Raw genomic sequence first — 13,978 nt, 5'->3', positions numbered from 1 at the left:
TTAAAGCATTTTTGGATTTTTTTTTTTCAGACAAGGAAACAATATTTTTTGGTGCCTGTAATTGAGGACAACAGGAGGGTTAATACAGCTCAAATTAGGAGGTTACATGAAAGCGAAAATCTATTTTTTAGCATGTCTGGCTTATTATAAGACACCTAAGCTTGACAGTCCTGGTAAAATGTCGCTTAAAATAAGTTTTCCAGATATTTTTAAGATCTCAGTATTCTAAATATCACATCTTATTTTAAGAAGTCTTACCAAGACATTTTTCACTTCTTCTATTGGCAGATTTTTCACTTATTTCAAGGCAGAAGTTCTTTGAAATAAGTTCTTTTTCTAGTTTTGAGAGGGGCATTTTTTCCAGTGTACGTCCCACCCATCAAATTTCAAATAATGTAGAACACACTAAAGCATGCAGTAGTTCTGTAGATGTTCTTGTCCTGAGACCAAATCTAAAAAAACCAAGGAGACAAGAATGTTTTTTTTATTGATGTCTCTTGTAATTGTGGGAAAATTTTTCTAAATGAATATAATATTTTAAATAATAATTATAATTCACGGAATGTGCGTCCCACAACATGTTAGCATAACCTTTTGATGACGTTTTTTTGTCATTTTATGTCTAGCTTTTTCACTTTGTGTCTTATTTTTGTCATTTTCTGTCTCGTTTCTGTCGTTTTCTGTTTCGTTTCAGTCGTTTTGTGTCTAGTTTTTGTCGACATCTGTCTCATTTCTGTCATTTTCTGTCTTGTGTTCTGCGTTTCCATCGTCCAACAGTGTTCCTAAAGAATGGGCAGATCAAAGCTATGTCCTCTCTTCTATTTGTCACATTTCCATCCATTGGCAGCCTTGATTGGATGTCTCACTCTACCTCATATTATCAGGATCAGACTCATTCTTTGGACTGTTTTCCATCAGTGGTCAGCAGTAACAGCTAGCTAAATATCTAGCTTCTACTGCTGAGAGAAAGATCACATTAGCATGGATTAGAGTAGGGTTAGCAACAACACAGAAACATGGAATTAAAATGCTACCATTGATGTGGAAGATGAACCGATCAAGCCTTTAATAGTTTATTACCTATTACTGATGAATATGGAGCAGAAAATTGTAAAGAGAAGGTATATTTTTCAAAACTTCTGAAGCCCAAATGTCCTCCAGTTCTGGAACAATCCTTTTCCTACATGGAATGTGTAACATCGCTGCTAAATCAATCTGTGAAGTGACAGCATTCTGTCACGCAGACCTAGGTCACATTAAATGATATATTATTCAGACGGATCCACCACAGCGACAGGGAGAGCCACGCAGCATTTGTCATTCAGGCGAGATTGGACGGCGCAGCAGGCGATGAATAATGCATGCTAACCCGCTAATAAACAAAGTTAATAAATGAATTTATAGCAAACGTAGAGCTGCTCAAGTAACTACCAGCCTAGTTTAGTATGGATCTGTAAACACTGAAAAGTCTGACGATAACTGAATTACCAATGATGAGATAAATATGAAGGGTCTGGAAGCAGAGCGGTTGAACACACTTTATGTAGCTTTGGAGATAAATGGGTTCAAAGCTTTGTGTTTTCAAGAACATCTGAAACACCACTGTAACGCTATGTTTAAGTTGTGGGTTAGACCATTTTTACACGAAATCTAGACCATAAAATATGACAGAAATGATGGAATAAAGAAATAGGGCACATTTCACCTAGACCTATCAAATTTGGTAGTAATATGTAGCACGTCAGGGTGCACAAAGAAACCCAACAGGAAGTCGGCCATTTTGAATTAACATTCTTGGCGATTTTGGTCAATTTCAGACATTTTTAAGAGTGACCTCCTCCTCGGGGCTACGTCCAGCACACCTCAAATTTGGCCTGTAGTGCTTAAATGTTACAAAAATCTTCCTCATAAGTAAAAGGGGCGTGGCTGTAGGCGTGGCCATGGTGGCCCCCAGAATTTAGATGTGTCGCCATGGAACAGGAAGTGCTGCCTAACTAGCCTGAACATGCTCCAATGTGCCTCAGACTTTACATGTTCGATCAGAGTCTGGCCCTGATGACCATTCACAGTCATAGCGCCACCTGGTGGACATGTGGGGACATCTGCGGGCCCGATCAACACTGCTAGCAGCTTTAATTCATGTTTGCATTTAGTTCATTCTTAATGTTGTGTTCTGTTTGTTTTGAATCCATTTTGGTGGATTTGGTTTCATTTGGGGGGCGCTCATACAAGTAGTGAGGAATTTAGATATTCATAATTACAGCGAGGAGTCCAACAAACCCACTGCTAACTGTTTGCGCACAATTAAATAAGCCAGGAAGAGCCGCATCATCCTCACTGGTTGACGGCAGCATGTGAACACCCGACCAGCTCCACCCCACTGCAGCTCCAGTCAGACCACCAAAAAAAACCGATGACAGCAAGGACAGACGACAGGAGTCAAAGGGATGCTACCGACAAAAGGTGAAGTCCATTTCTTCACGATGTTTCTTAGAATTTTACAGCGATCAGTCCAGGATTGTTGGCAGGTCCATGATGTGCGAGTGTGTGCATGTGAGTGTGCATGTGTGTGTGTGTGTGTCTTCTCTGTGTCCTCTGTTCTAGCCCCAGCTGAGGGAGGCGGATAGCAGCAGGAGCAGCAGTAGTAAGGGCTTGGCGGGGCCCGAGGTGACGGCAGGGGCCCCGCCGGTGCCGGAGGAGCCCAGGTTGGAGACGGTGGCCCTCTCAGAGTAGAGCGGGATGACGTCGAACTGGCCGCCTTCGTTTCCCTCCTCCTCCTCCTCCTCCTCCTCCGTCTGCGTCAGCACCTCCTCTTCCTCGCTCTCCATCACCTGTCAGACAGCAGAAACCTGTTCAGTCACAGGAATCAGATTCTCAACAACACAGTGTTTTCCTTTATGATCGAAACATGTTGTCAAGATCGAGAAGTGAGTTTAATTTTACATTCAGTTCCACATCTGTGTAGTAATACTGATCAGCACATCATGTAAGATTAAAGTGGGAACTGTTAATGAAAAAAACAATCCCCTGCCTTGATTAAAAAACACATAAAAGTTGTGGAACCAACAACTTGGTTCCATGAAATCAAACTCTTTAGTTCTGAAGCTGCTGACTGACATCATTTTGCACAATATTTCCACAGTAAATATTCATTTTCTTCTCTGGAATTGTTACACTTCACAAAGGCTGGATTGGACCCTCTGGCGGGCCGGTTTTGCCCCGCGGGCCGTACGTTTGACACCCCCGCTCTGAAGAATAACGACCGCTGTGTGAGGTTATCCTCAAACCATTTATCTCAAATGTGCTTGTGGTTCTGACTTCTTCTGATCTGAGTGCTGATGATATGAGTCGGTGCAGTGTTACGGGTGGTGCTGAGGACGCCCAGCTGTTCCTCCCCGATGATATGCATCAACATCTGGAGCAGCCCAGGGCGCACGCCGGCTTATTGTTGTTCCACTGATAATAATATGCCGCTCTATCATTTCATTGCCTCTAATGCCTTCCTGTTCTGTGCAGTTTACATTTTTTTGACTGGCGTCGCTTGACTCACTTTTAACTTTCCATCATCTCGTCTGACAGCTGCAGCAGGTGTAAACAGGGCTGTCGGCCTCGGGCTGCACTCGTGGATCTTTGTTTTGGTTCTTCCCGCTGCTATAAAGTTAATAACATTAATCCTGACCAGCTGAGAGAACACCGTCTTTCTGAGCTTGAACTTTTCTCCAGTCCACACAGCTATTCTTGGAGTTCTGTGACCTTTCCTTTGATCTGCTGCTTTTATAACTTATTGGTGAGGGACAGAAAAAGCCTGAAGAACTTTCTGAAGATTTCTTTGAAGATAATTGAAGTGAAAAAATGGTTCTTTTTATGATCAGACCAGGAAAAAAATAATAATCCAACCAAGACGTTAGAAAGTCACACAAGTCAACCGCCTGTAGTTATCTCAAGCTGCATATCAGAAGTCTACGTTTAACACCTCAACATGCAAAAGAAAAAGGAAATGGTCGTGAAGTACTGATTGTGGTCGCTATGTCAAAATCACCTCACAGCTCAGTGCTGTTCTAAGTTGGAGAATGTTTGATTATTTTAGTCAAAGCGTCTTCCAGTCTCGTCTAAGCCAAACATGTAAAACTGCTTCACACAGATGACAAACTGAACGAATCAATGAATGCTTCTTGAAAAGATGGTGTCCAAGTGATGGAGAGATGGGTCTAGGACTGGGCGATATGGCCAAAAAATAAAATCTTGATTTTTTTTAGTCATCTTGGACGATTACAATTTTAATGGATTTTTGTTGTTTCTTTGCGGTCTGTTTGCTATGGCTAGTGCTAGCCATGCCGCACTCCCGTAGCTGCAGCACTCTTCCCATTCTTTAGGATGCCTCTGCTGGAGGAGCTGAAAGAGGTTAGTTGTGCTGCTACTCTTTGTTTTCACAGTACTTTTGCAAACCTTGCACATGACTGTAGTTTGCTCTGTGTCAGTCTTGTCAAAGCCGAACCACTTCCATATAATCGATGTAACATGAGGCCCTTTTCTCGCGACCAACTCTTCGTCTGCTGTTCTGTCCGCCATGACGGGGGTGTGAGTGTTTTGGTGGAAGGAGATGAGAGGCGGTGGGGTGGGGGGTTTGTAGCGGAGACAGCCCAAATATTCGAATCCAATCGTCTGGTCTCCTGGGTCCAAATTTTTGCCTTCGTTTTGTCTTCAGTTAAACTGAAGAATTCCCAAACAGCAGAGGTCTTCAGCATCTTGTCTTCTGTTTATGCAACGAAGTGAAGCATGACGTCAGAGTCGGCAGCCACCCGGCCATTAGGGTGGTGGTAAGAAACAGGAATGGAGGAGCCGAGATGAGCCGAACACGACGGGATGAGCCGAAGTGGGTCGAAGGCGAAGAGAAGAAACGAGCTCCGAATATTCCTATCTTTGTCTGGGGGGAGGAGGGGTTGATCACATAGACATATGTGTATATGTTTATGTGATCACATGACGAGATGAACCGATATGAGCTGAAGGTGGAAGGAAGACAGTAACGCCGAATATTCGTTCCACCCGGTAACGTCCGACCTTGGGCGAATATTCGGATACCAAAATTAATATATTCGGATACTGCCTTAGTGAACGAATATTCTGATATTGGGGATATTCGGGTCCATATCTGATTCATTCCATGCTATGTGTTCCTGTTTCTTTCATGCTTCTACGTTGGATGTTTTCCTTTGTTTATTCATCTCTGCTGTCCTGACTGTGGTTCAGGTGGACCTCACAGTGGTGGAGCTGCTGCCGGCTGAATATGAAGATGTTATTATGAATAAAGTTGAAGATTGACACACATCGTTGAAATCATAGCCCACATCTAATCAGTACAATCCTACATGAATTAGATGTTGTCGGTGTATGGAATGCGCTTTAATTTGTAATCAATAGCAACAACAAAAACAAAGCATTAATTGTGTATTTTTCCAAAGTGTTTCTGACTGTGTGGATAACTGTCAGAAAAAGAACAGGCCACCGCTATTCTAAATGACATTAAAATCCCGCCTCGCCACACATCCTCTGTGAGAACATAACATTTAAAACAAAGACCATTCATCTGTGCTTCTAAATTTGACTTTTTTTCTTTTTTCCCCCGCTGCCGAAGCGGATACTGAGCTTTTTGAAGTGAAACCTTTCAAATTCTGGAAAAAAATCACTTTAGAGAAACAAGCAAAAGCTCCACGGAGAGACGGGACGAGCAGCTGAGTGACAGACGGACGAGGAGATGTGGAGCAGGTAAGGATGGAAGAGTGGACGAGTTAAAGGATGTAAAGGAGGAAAGGAGGAAAGGATGGAAGGAAGGAGGGAAGAGAGGGATTTGGTGGAGGAAAGAGAAAGATGGGGGGAGACATATGGGCATGAATAAATTCATACTAATGAAGCCTGACTGATGCTTTGCTTCCAACCAACACCTCATCTAATCCGCTCACTGGTAGAGAGAGGCAGGCGGACACAGACAGGAGGAGAGAGCGAGCGAGTGGAGGAGGGCAACTTAGGAGGAGAGAGAGTTGGAATCCCCTCTTGTCTGCCGGCCCAGATTATCTCTGGCAGCGAGGCATGCTGGGAGTCGGGGAGCCACAGCAGATTGTGGTCTGGCCAAGGTTACGGTGGCCAGGACCACGATTGGATTGGACCACGTTTAACGGTCAGCGCCGGACAAGGGCAGCCAGGAGCCGTGGCTCTCAGAACATATGTGTTCTCACCACATTGCAGCGTGTTGGTGTGTGTGTGCGTGCAGGCTGGCACACTCAGACGTCATCCAACAGGACTGAAATCAAAACACTTCAGGGCCAAGACTTGTCCGCTTGCCACAGACTGTGTGAAGCTTGATTGGTTGGGTGAGACAAATTAAACGGACGCAGTCGTCACAGTTTGGGCTTTTGTTTGCTCATAGTCGAGGTCCGGTCCTGTCGCTGCCCACCTGATGAACGCCACATGGAGGGACAGTAGGCTGATTAAGACTTAGAGGAGCACTTTGATTATGAGCCCAAAGTGCTCAAGACTTGGTCCACTTCAAAAGCTGCAGCAGTGACATGTTAGCCTCTTTGTTTTTTAATACTCAAGTATTAATTATGTAACGTAATGTATTCCATTATCCATCCGATTAATCCTCAGTAGGGTCGTGGGGGGCTGAAGTCTATTCCAGTTGAATTAGGGTAAAGGTAGAGTCTGTCACAGAGCTACATTTAAAGACACATTCACACCTACGGGCAATTTAGAATAATCAATTAACCTCAGCACGTTTTTGGACTGTGGGAGGAAGCTGGGATACCCACAGAAAAGCCACGCATGCACAGGGAGAACATGCAAACTCCATGCAGAAGATCCCAGGAAGGTGAGAACGTTAACCAGAGATCTTCTAGCTGCAAGGCTACGATGCTAACCACCAAGGCTGCTGCAGTGCACACAAAGTTTAAGGGCCCTAAACTTTCTGCAATTGTGCTTGTTTTTCCTTGTTTTTTTATGGTTAATAATACACAGCATTAAAACACCAAACAGACATCTCTTTCCAATTTCAGATCAGTCAGTGAGAGATTTTATTGTGACTTTCTCCATGGTCACGTACCAGGTGTTGTGGAAGTTCGAGTGGAGTGGGGGGGGGGGGTTTGTTATATTTAAAGGGATATTTAGGTAGTCAGCAGACTTGGGGATCAATTCTAATTCTAATCATTTTCTGGAGGTTTAAATTGCTGGAGTCAAACTGACTCCAAGGATAAAAGATGTTAACATCTTTGAGGGTTAAAACTTGTTCCACTTCAGTAAGCTGCTGCAGTGAGATGCTAGCCTCTTTGCTTTATGATGCTCAGGTATTAATTATGCAACGTGATGTATTATTATGCTTATTTTACAATCCTCGGCTGTTAAAACGTCTGCACTCACTTGTCATGAGAACATCGTACAGCCTAACATCTTCCATCTTTGTGAATGACTCAGACTGCTCTGATGAAGTCTGTCTCTTGTTGAATCATCCTCAGTCTGTGGAGTCTTTTGAAGACCTGCCAACGTGCTTTGATAACTCCTGCCCCGGAGCTACTCCTCTGATCTTCAAATCAAATGCTGACTCACTATTGTGTTCAACTAGAGAGCTTTGACCTTCTCCTGAGAATGACAACTGTCAGTCACAGTCTATCTGATCAGAGGCGTTACTGAAATGAATTCTCAAATACCGCTTCCACTCGTCATCATATGGGAATGAGTAACGCTTGAATTAATGGGGAATTAATTACATCTCTCAGTAAAAACCTTCCAGTGGCATTTACTTGAAACCTTGAGTTGATATTATGCATTCAAGTAACATGTAGCGACTGAAACAGCAGACGTCTTTCTACAAATAAAAATATGAGTAAACTAATTATCAGGGTCCAAGCACCAGCGAATTATTGTTATACTTTCTTACCTACAAAGTCATTTTTGAAGCCTTAAGCATATTCAAAAACACGCCCAAACTGGCATGCACCCCCAAACGAGTGAAAAATTTGATATTTTTGGGAAATTGCACATATGTGTGGAAAAATGGCTGTATAGCGCCCCCTACGATTCGTAAAATTGGGCCGCCGCAGCACGTTTTACCTAGATTTATCAAACTTGGTGGGCATATTTAACACATCAGGGCATACATGGGTTAAAACCGACATAAATGTCGTCTGAAAATGCACTTGTTCCGTGTAGCGTTTGACGCTTAGCTCCTTTTAGAACTGTGTGTTTCTTAAAATGCTTTTACTTATTTATTTTACTTTACTCTGTTAAGTGCCTTGTGCTCCTTTTGGCTGTTGGAAGGCGCTTTTAAAATAAAATTTGATTGATTGATTGATACAAGAAAAGCTTTTCGCACATGTAACTCAACAGGAAGTCGGCCATTTTGAATTAAGTGTCAGATTTTTTGCCATTTTGGGTCGTGTCCGACACACCTCAAGTTTGGCCTGCATATACAACGGGTATTAGTGATCAAAAGTTGCTAAATTCATGCAAAGAAAAGGGACGTTTTCTTTGCATGAACACTGTAAGGTCTCAGCGTTGCTACGTGAAGTCCCATGAGATGACATACACCACCTGTCAAAAGTTTTAGGACACTTTCTTATTCATTTGAATGAGAAAGCGTCCTAAAACTTTTGACAGGGGGTGTACGTTGTGACTTAGCATGACATAAACAAAACTAAATTGTATTGCGCTGAATTGATATACAGTTCAGAGTGTATGTTAGCAGTTTGTTGCAACCTTCCCGGTAATAATCACAGCCGAAATTAGCCTACTTCCTGTTTTTCTCATCCTGTAATTTAAAGCCTGTCAGGAGCTGCATCGCCACACTTTAAAGTGGATCTTTGTGGGTTTTTTCCGACAGGAACATCCTCTTTCTTCTTGTCAAATTCAGCTTTTGTGTGAAAAAGGAGGAAGCCATGAATGTACTGCAAGCCTCTTTGCAGCTCTGTTTTTAGACCATATTTGTTACATCTTGTAAAACGGGGCCGTTTAAAGCACACTGGGCTGAGCATTAGTGGTTCCTGTTTATGAAGACAACTATCACTGAATTACTTTGAGGCTGAAGAAAACCTAAAAAAGTGATGAGTGCCTTGTATCATCTGTTACAGTTTGCATCCTGTAACGGAACAATAAAGTCATAACGTCTGTTGAAAATCTTCAAACCTTCTCCACTAATGGATCTTGGTCGATTCTCAAAAATGTCGCTCATATCCGAGGTAAAACAGTGAGTCACACGATGGCTGGTAAATTAGAAGATTTGGCTGCATTATTTGTTTGCTCGAAGTTTTAAGGCTGCAAGAACAAAACAGCAGCAAAAATAAAAGAGTTATAAAAAGACAAATAAACAACATGCAGCGTGAGAGTGATGAAGCAGAGATGACGGAGAAGGCCTTGGGATGAAAGTCTAGAAGGTAATTTAGAACGTGAGGGCAGTGCACGTGACGAGCTGGAGCATACTCACGATGATGTTGTGTTCAGGCAGGTGGTTGTTGCTCAGCAGCTCGTCCTCCTGGACCAGCGGGGAGGTCTGGGAGCTGGAGGCTGGGTGATGTCTGCAGGCAGGGAGCCGGGGTTCCCCATCCAGCTAATGGAGTTACCTGCATGGAGACACAGCCGCATCACTGCCTCTGAGTGTGTGTGCAACTGAGTGGGCGTGAACCAAAATATCTGTCTGGCAGCTTTATTGTGAAGGCTGTCGGCCGCATGATAAATCTCCGAGCTTTATGGGAAGTGCATCGACGCATCGATCTGGGCTTTAGTGTTTGGACATACGGGCTCAGCGTGTATCGACGGCCTTATTGACAGCTGCTGTGATTGAGTGACGGCTGGAGGGCTATTACCCCACAGCTCCCCTCTTCACACCTGTCCAAGGCCTCACATGCACGCCCCCGCTGTGAGAATCCTAACGCTGTAGCATGTAGCGGACACACAAAGCAGAGAGCAGCTCATGCTGCGAGCATCGCTGCAGGACGCCGCCACCCAGACAGATCCAGCAGACATGGCGTCAAAGTCACTTTTTCCATTAATTCCCTTTGAGCTGCTCCTCGCTGTATCTTTCATGGTGATACACTAATGCTGTTTTCTCAATTCTGCTCCTCAGATACATCATTTAAAACAGATTTTATTAAAACACTACATCAATATGCATGGCTAGTTTATTTTTAAAGATGGCTACCTGTATTCAAACCATTACTACGTCTTTATCCCAGAGAGGATTGCTGGATCGGAACCGCTCCCAGAAAGCATTGGGGCAGATGTTTCTAAATAAAAGCACATCTACAGCCAATTAAGAGTCAACAATTAACCTACTATGCATGTCTTTGGTCACAAATCTAAAAACTTTGGAGTAAAAATATCTGAAACATCGTTTGGGCGGAAACAAATATCGTAAGAAATGATGTTCTTAATATTTTATTTGAAAAATTGGTTGGACACACAAATAACTTTAGCAGTAAAAACGAAGCATACCACTTCAAAAGAACAGTCTGACAATCTGGAAATGTGATTATTTGCTGCCTTTTTGTGAATAAGACAAGTAAACCAGCACAGAAATGTAAACACAGCTATTAGGGATTAACCGGTTATCGATTATTTGGCATTGTACCAGTTATCTGTTTTTGTATTTTTATTGGTCGATTACTGATGCTCTACATCAGGTCTGATGTCCCAGAAATGCCTCTGAAGCAGCAAAAACTGAACAACGACACAAACCAGGAAATTAGCTCCTCTTACAGTGGCTAAGGCTACGCTAACGGCTAACGGCTAGCGGCTAAGTCTGGACAGCTGTCTACGAAACAAAAGACAAAAAACTAACAAAACGGCCTAAACATACTTGAAAATGCGTCCAAACTGGCATGCACATTCAAACCGGCGAAGAATTTGATATTTTATTGAAACTGCACATGTGAGGAAAAAGAGCTTGATAGCGCCCCCTGCAAGATTTGTAAAGCTGGGTCTCTGCAGCACATTTCACCTAAACCTACCACCTGTAGCACGTCAGGGCGCACAAAAAAGCCTCTTGCACACATACCCAAAATACCCACACAAGTTTACATTAAATATGAAGAACAGTCAGTTTTCAGCTGCAAAACACTAGGGCTGGCCTGAATAGTGGTTTCTGGTCTCTGGATATTCGGGCCCCATTAAAGACGAATATCCGAATATTCGTTCCGCCCCGTAACGTCCGGCGGGGTGTGTGTGTGTGTGTGTGTGTGTGTGTGTGTGTGTGTGTGTGTGTGTGTGTGTGGCGGAGACGGCCCGAATATTCGGATACCAAAATTAATATCCGGATACCGCCGTAGAGAACGAATATTCGGATATTCGGGACGTTCGGGTCCAGCCCTACAAAACACACACTGAGAATAAAAAATACACTGCAACTCCCAGTGCAGTCTGATCAAAATGTCCGATTGGAGTTCATTTATAACACATGCAAAGACACTGCAAAGAAACAAATCAGACGCAGCACTGAGAGCAGCACATGAAGCCTGTATGTGAAGACGGTGTGGACTCACGCAGGCAGGCGTTGTGAGTGAAGAGGCGCTGCAGCCGCTGACAGTCCTGCCACTGGTTTCCGCTGCCTTCACAGTTGCACCACAGCGACACGTCCGCAGAGCTGTTGCTGATGTAGTTGGGCGTCATGATAGTACCTGTGCACGGAAGAGTCAAAGGTTTCTGACACATTCCTGGCTTTGGACAGGTCAGAGGGTCTACATATTTCATTCTGATGATGATAAAGCCTCTACAGTGCATTGTACTCAGAGCAATTTGGTGGGAAATTGCTCCAGGGCCAAAAACACAAATGGTTTCTGTTCTTTTCAAGCTAAACCGTTGCCTGCAGAACAACATGATGCAGACTCTACGACCTTCCCTGGAGGGACTGAAGAGATTTATCAAAGCTTGGAGAAGACAGTTTTCTGTTTGATGCCATTTTGGCAATTTTCAGAGCCAGGAAATCCAAATTTTGAAATGGTGCCTGAATTGAGCTGAGTTAGCAAACACAACATCCGACTGCGACACAAAACACTACGAAGTCCCGAAGAAGCACTTTAAGGAGACACAATCATTTTAATAAACACTCTTTCTGATAGTTAAAGCAGAAAACAGCTGTCCAGGCTCAATCTGCACAGACTGAAATCTGAAAAATGGTTTGTTTGTTTTAATGTCTTAATTCGTTTTCTTGTTTTCCTGTTTCTTTTTCCAGGAAAACACTGTACAGTGGTTTATCTGCGGCAGGCTACCTTGGTGTGCCTTTAAAAAAGCTCTGAGCCTCATACAAAAGTCATCCATCACTGTCAGAGCGAACAGAAAGCCACTCAACACCACTCTGTCCACATCTGTTGTCAGCTGTCATGAAACCTCACGCTCTATCCTGCTGCTTCTTCTCCTTCACTTCCGTTCTGTCTGATCCCTCCATTTACGCTCTCTCTCTTGTTCCGACCTCGATGCCTTCACCCATCCGCTCGCTGGATTCAGGCTGTTATGCGCTTTATTAGCTCTATTTAACAGTTTCGGATTGATCTATTGACCGTTTCCCAGCTTCCTGTCTTCTCTATCTGTTCATGCTCATGTTGATGGTGTGGATTTCCATGTATGGAAATTTATTAGCGTTTAAAGCTGGAAAAAGTGCGGAAACGTTTAGTTTTAACCACTGAAGCACACAGTCTTTATCGATAACCCTAATGTACGTAATGTTTTCCTATTTACTGATGTATGATGTATGTTTTTTAACCCCTGAAAACGTGTTGTCTCTAAATTGTTATCTACATATAACTCCTCTCCTCGTGCCTTAGTCCCTCCCTCCTCCCAGATGTCCTTTGTGATGATGAACCAGGATTGATTTAGAGGTTACAGACTGGAAGCTGAACACTGATCTGGAGTGAGGAAGACAAACAACAGAGCTGAAAAGAAAACTAACCCAAAAAAACAAAACAAAACAAACAGGACAGGTAGTTCGTTAGCATCTTCTGGCTACTGCGCTCCATACCCAGAGTTTACCGTCAGTGGTCTCAGATAGTTTTAAAGGGATTTGATGCCACTGACAGGGATCTAAAATGAAACACATCGTTAGCACTGAGCAAAATTAGTTGAATAATTGAGCTCAAGCACAAGTTAAGAGAATATATACAGTAACCTTACAGACTAAGTCTGACTACTCATTGATGGTCGTTGTATCGGTGGGGGTCGTTGAAATGCACAGATGTCACTGAGCCCTCGTGTGCTAATGGTGGTCATTAGCATGAGTCTGCTGAGTAGTTCTTTTGGGGAGTTTAGAAAGGACCTGACTGTAAATTGGCGAAAGATGATGTCGCAGACCACCCCCCCTCTTCAGAGATGGTTTCTCTACTTTGACATGGATGGTTTCATGAAGCCTAATGACCACCATTAGCACATGAGGGCTCAGTGACATCTGTGTATTTCAACGACCCCCACTGATACTCACAACGACCATCGTTGAGTAGTCAGATGAGTTTTGGTATCGGTCGTTGGAATAATAGCCCTGGAAACACCTCACAGAGGTTTAAAAGCTGAGGCAACACCAACCACCACCAGAACTGAAGATGAGAGGTGAAATGTCTTCAAGGAACTTTCTTAAAGTCCAGTGGATTGATTTAAACTACTTTGGACAACCATGACCTGGATGAATGAGAACCTACACAGACTTCTTACAGACTAAGATGCTGAGGTCATAAAGACGTTTATCTTACGCCTCCTCTGTGCTTTACCTGTCGTTGGCTTTTAGATGAGTTATTTTAGTTTTGTTTCCTTTCTGTCCGCTCAGTAGTTTAATGAAGTTTCATACAGCTGCAGACAACATATGCCGCAATAGTTTTTTCTTCACAATTTCAACGAGTAGATTAATATTGTTAGATTTTGGTCAAAATCACTGCCCATGTGTGATCCACAGCAACATTTCCCAAAGCCTCCATCTCTTTTGGAGGTATCTGTAACAGAGTTTTTAGAACACCCT

At 43.2% G+C, this 13,978-nt stretch overlaps 1 protein-coding gene across 1 annotated transcript in view; it reads right to left on the bottom strand.

Moving 5' to 3' along the window:
* Positions 1-1,042: 1,042 nt before the first annotated feature.
* The window catches only part of LOC110965793 (GDNF family receptor alpha-4-like), a 52,892-nt gene continuing 39,956 nt past the window's right edge, over positions 1,043-13,978 (bottom strand). The window contains 4 exon segments of the mRNA XM_051954823.1: positions 1,043-2,831; positions 9,470-9,531; positions 9,534-9,605; positions 11,523-11,657. Coding sequence (XP_051810783.1) covers positions 2,601-2,831; positions 9,470-9,531; positions 9,534-9,605; positions 11,523-11,657 — 500 coding nt within the window. The 3' untranslated portion in view covers positions 1,043-2,600.

The sequence above is a fragment of the Acanthochromis polyacanthus genome, chromosome 10, assembly GCF_021347895.1.
Source record: "Acanthochromis polyacanthus isolate Apoly-LR-REF ecotype Palm Island chromosome 10, KAUST_Apoly_ChrSc, whole genome shotgun sequence".
NCBI lineage: Eukaryota > Metazoa > Chordata > Actinopteri > Pomacentridae > Acanthochromis > Acanthochromis polyacanthus.
This window is presented reverse-complemented; position numbering and strand designations above follow the sequence as displayed.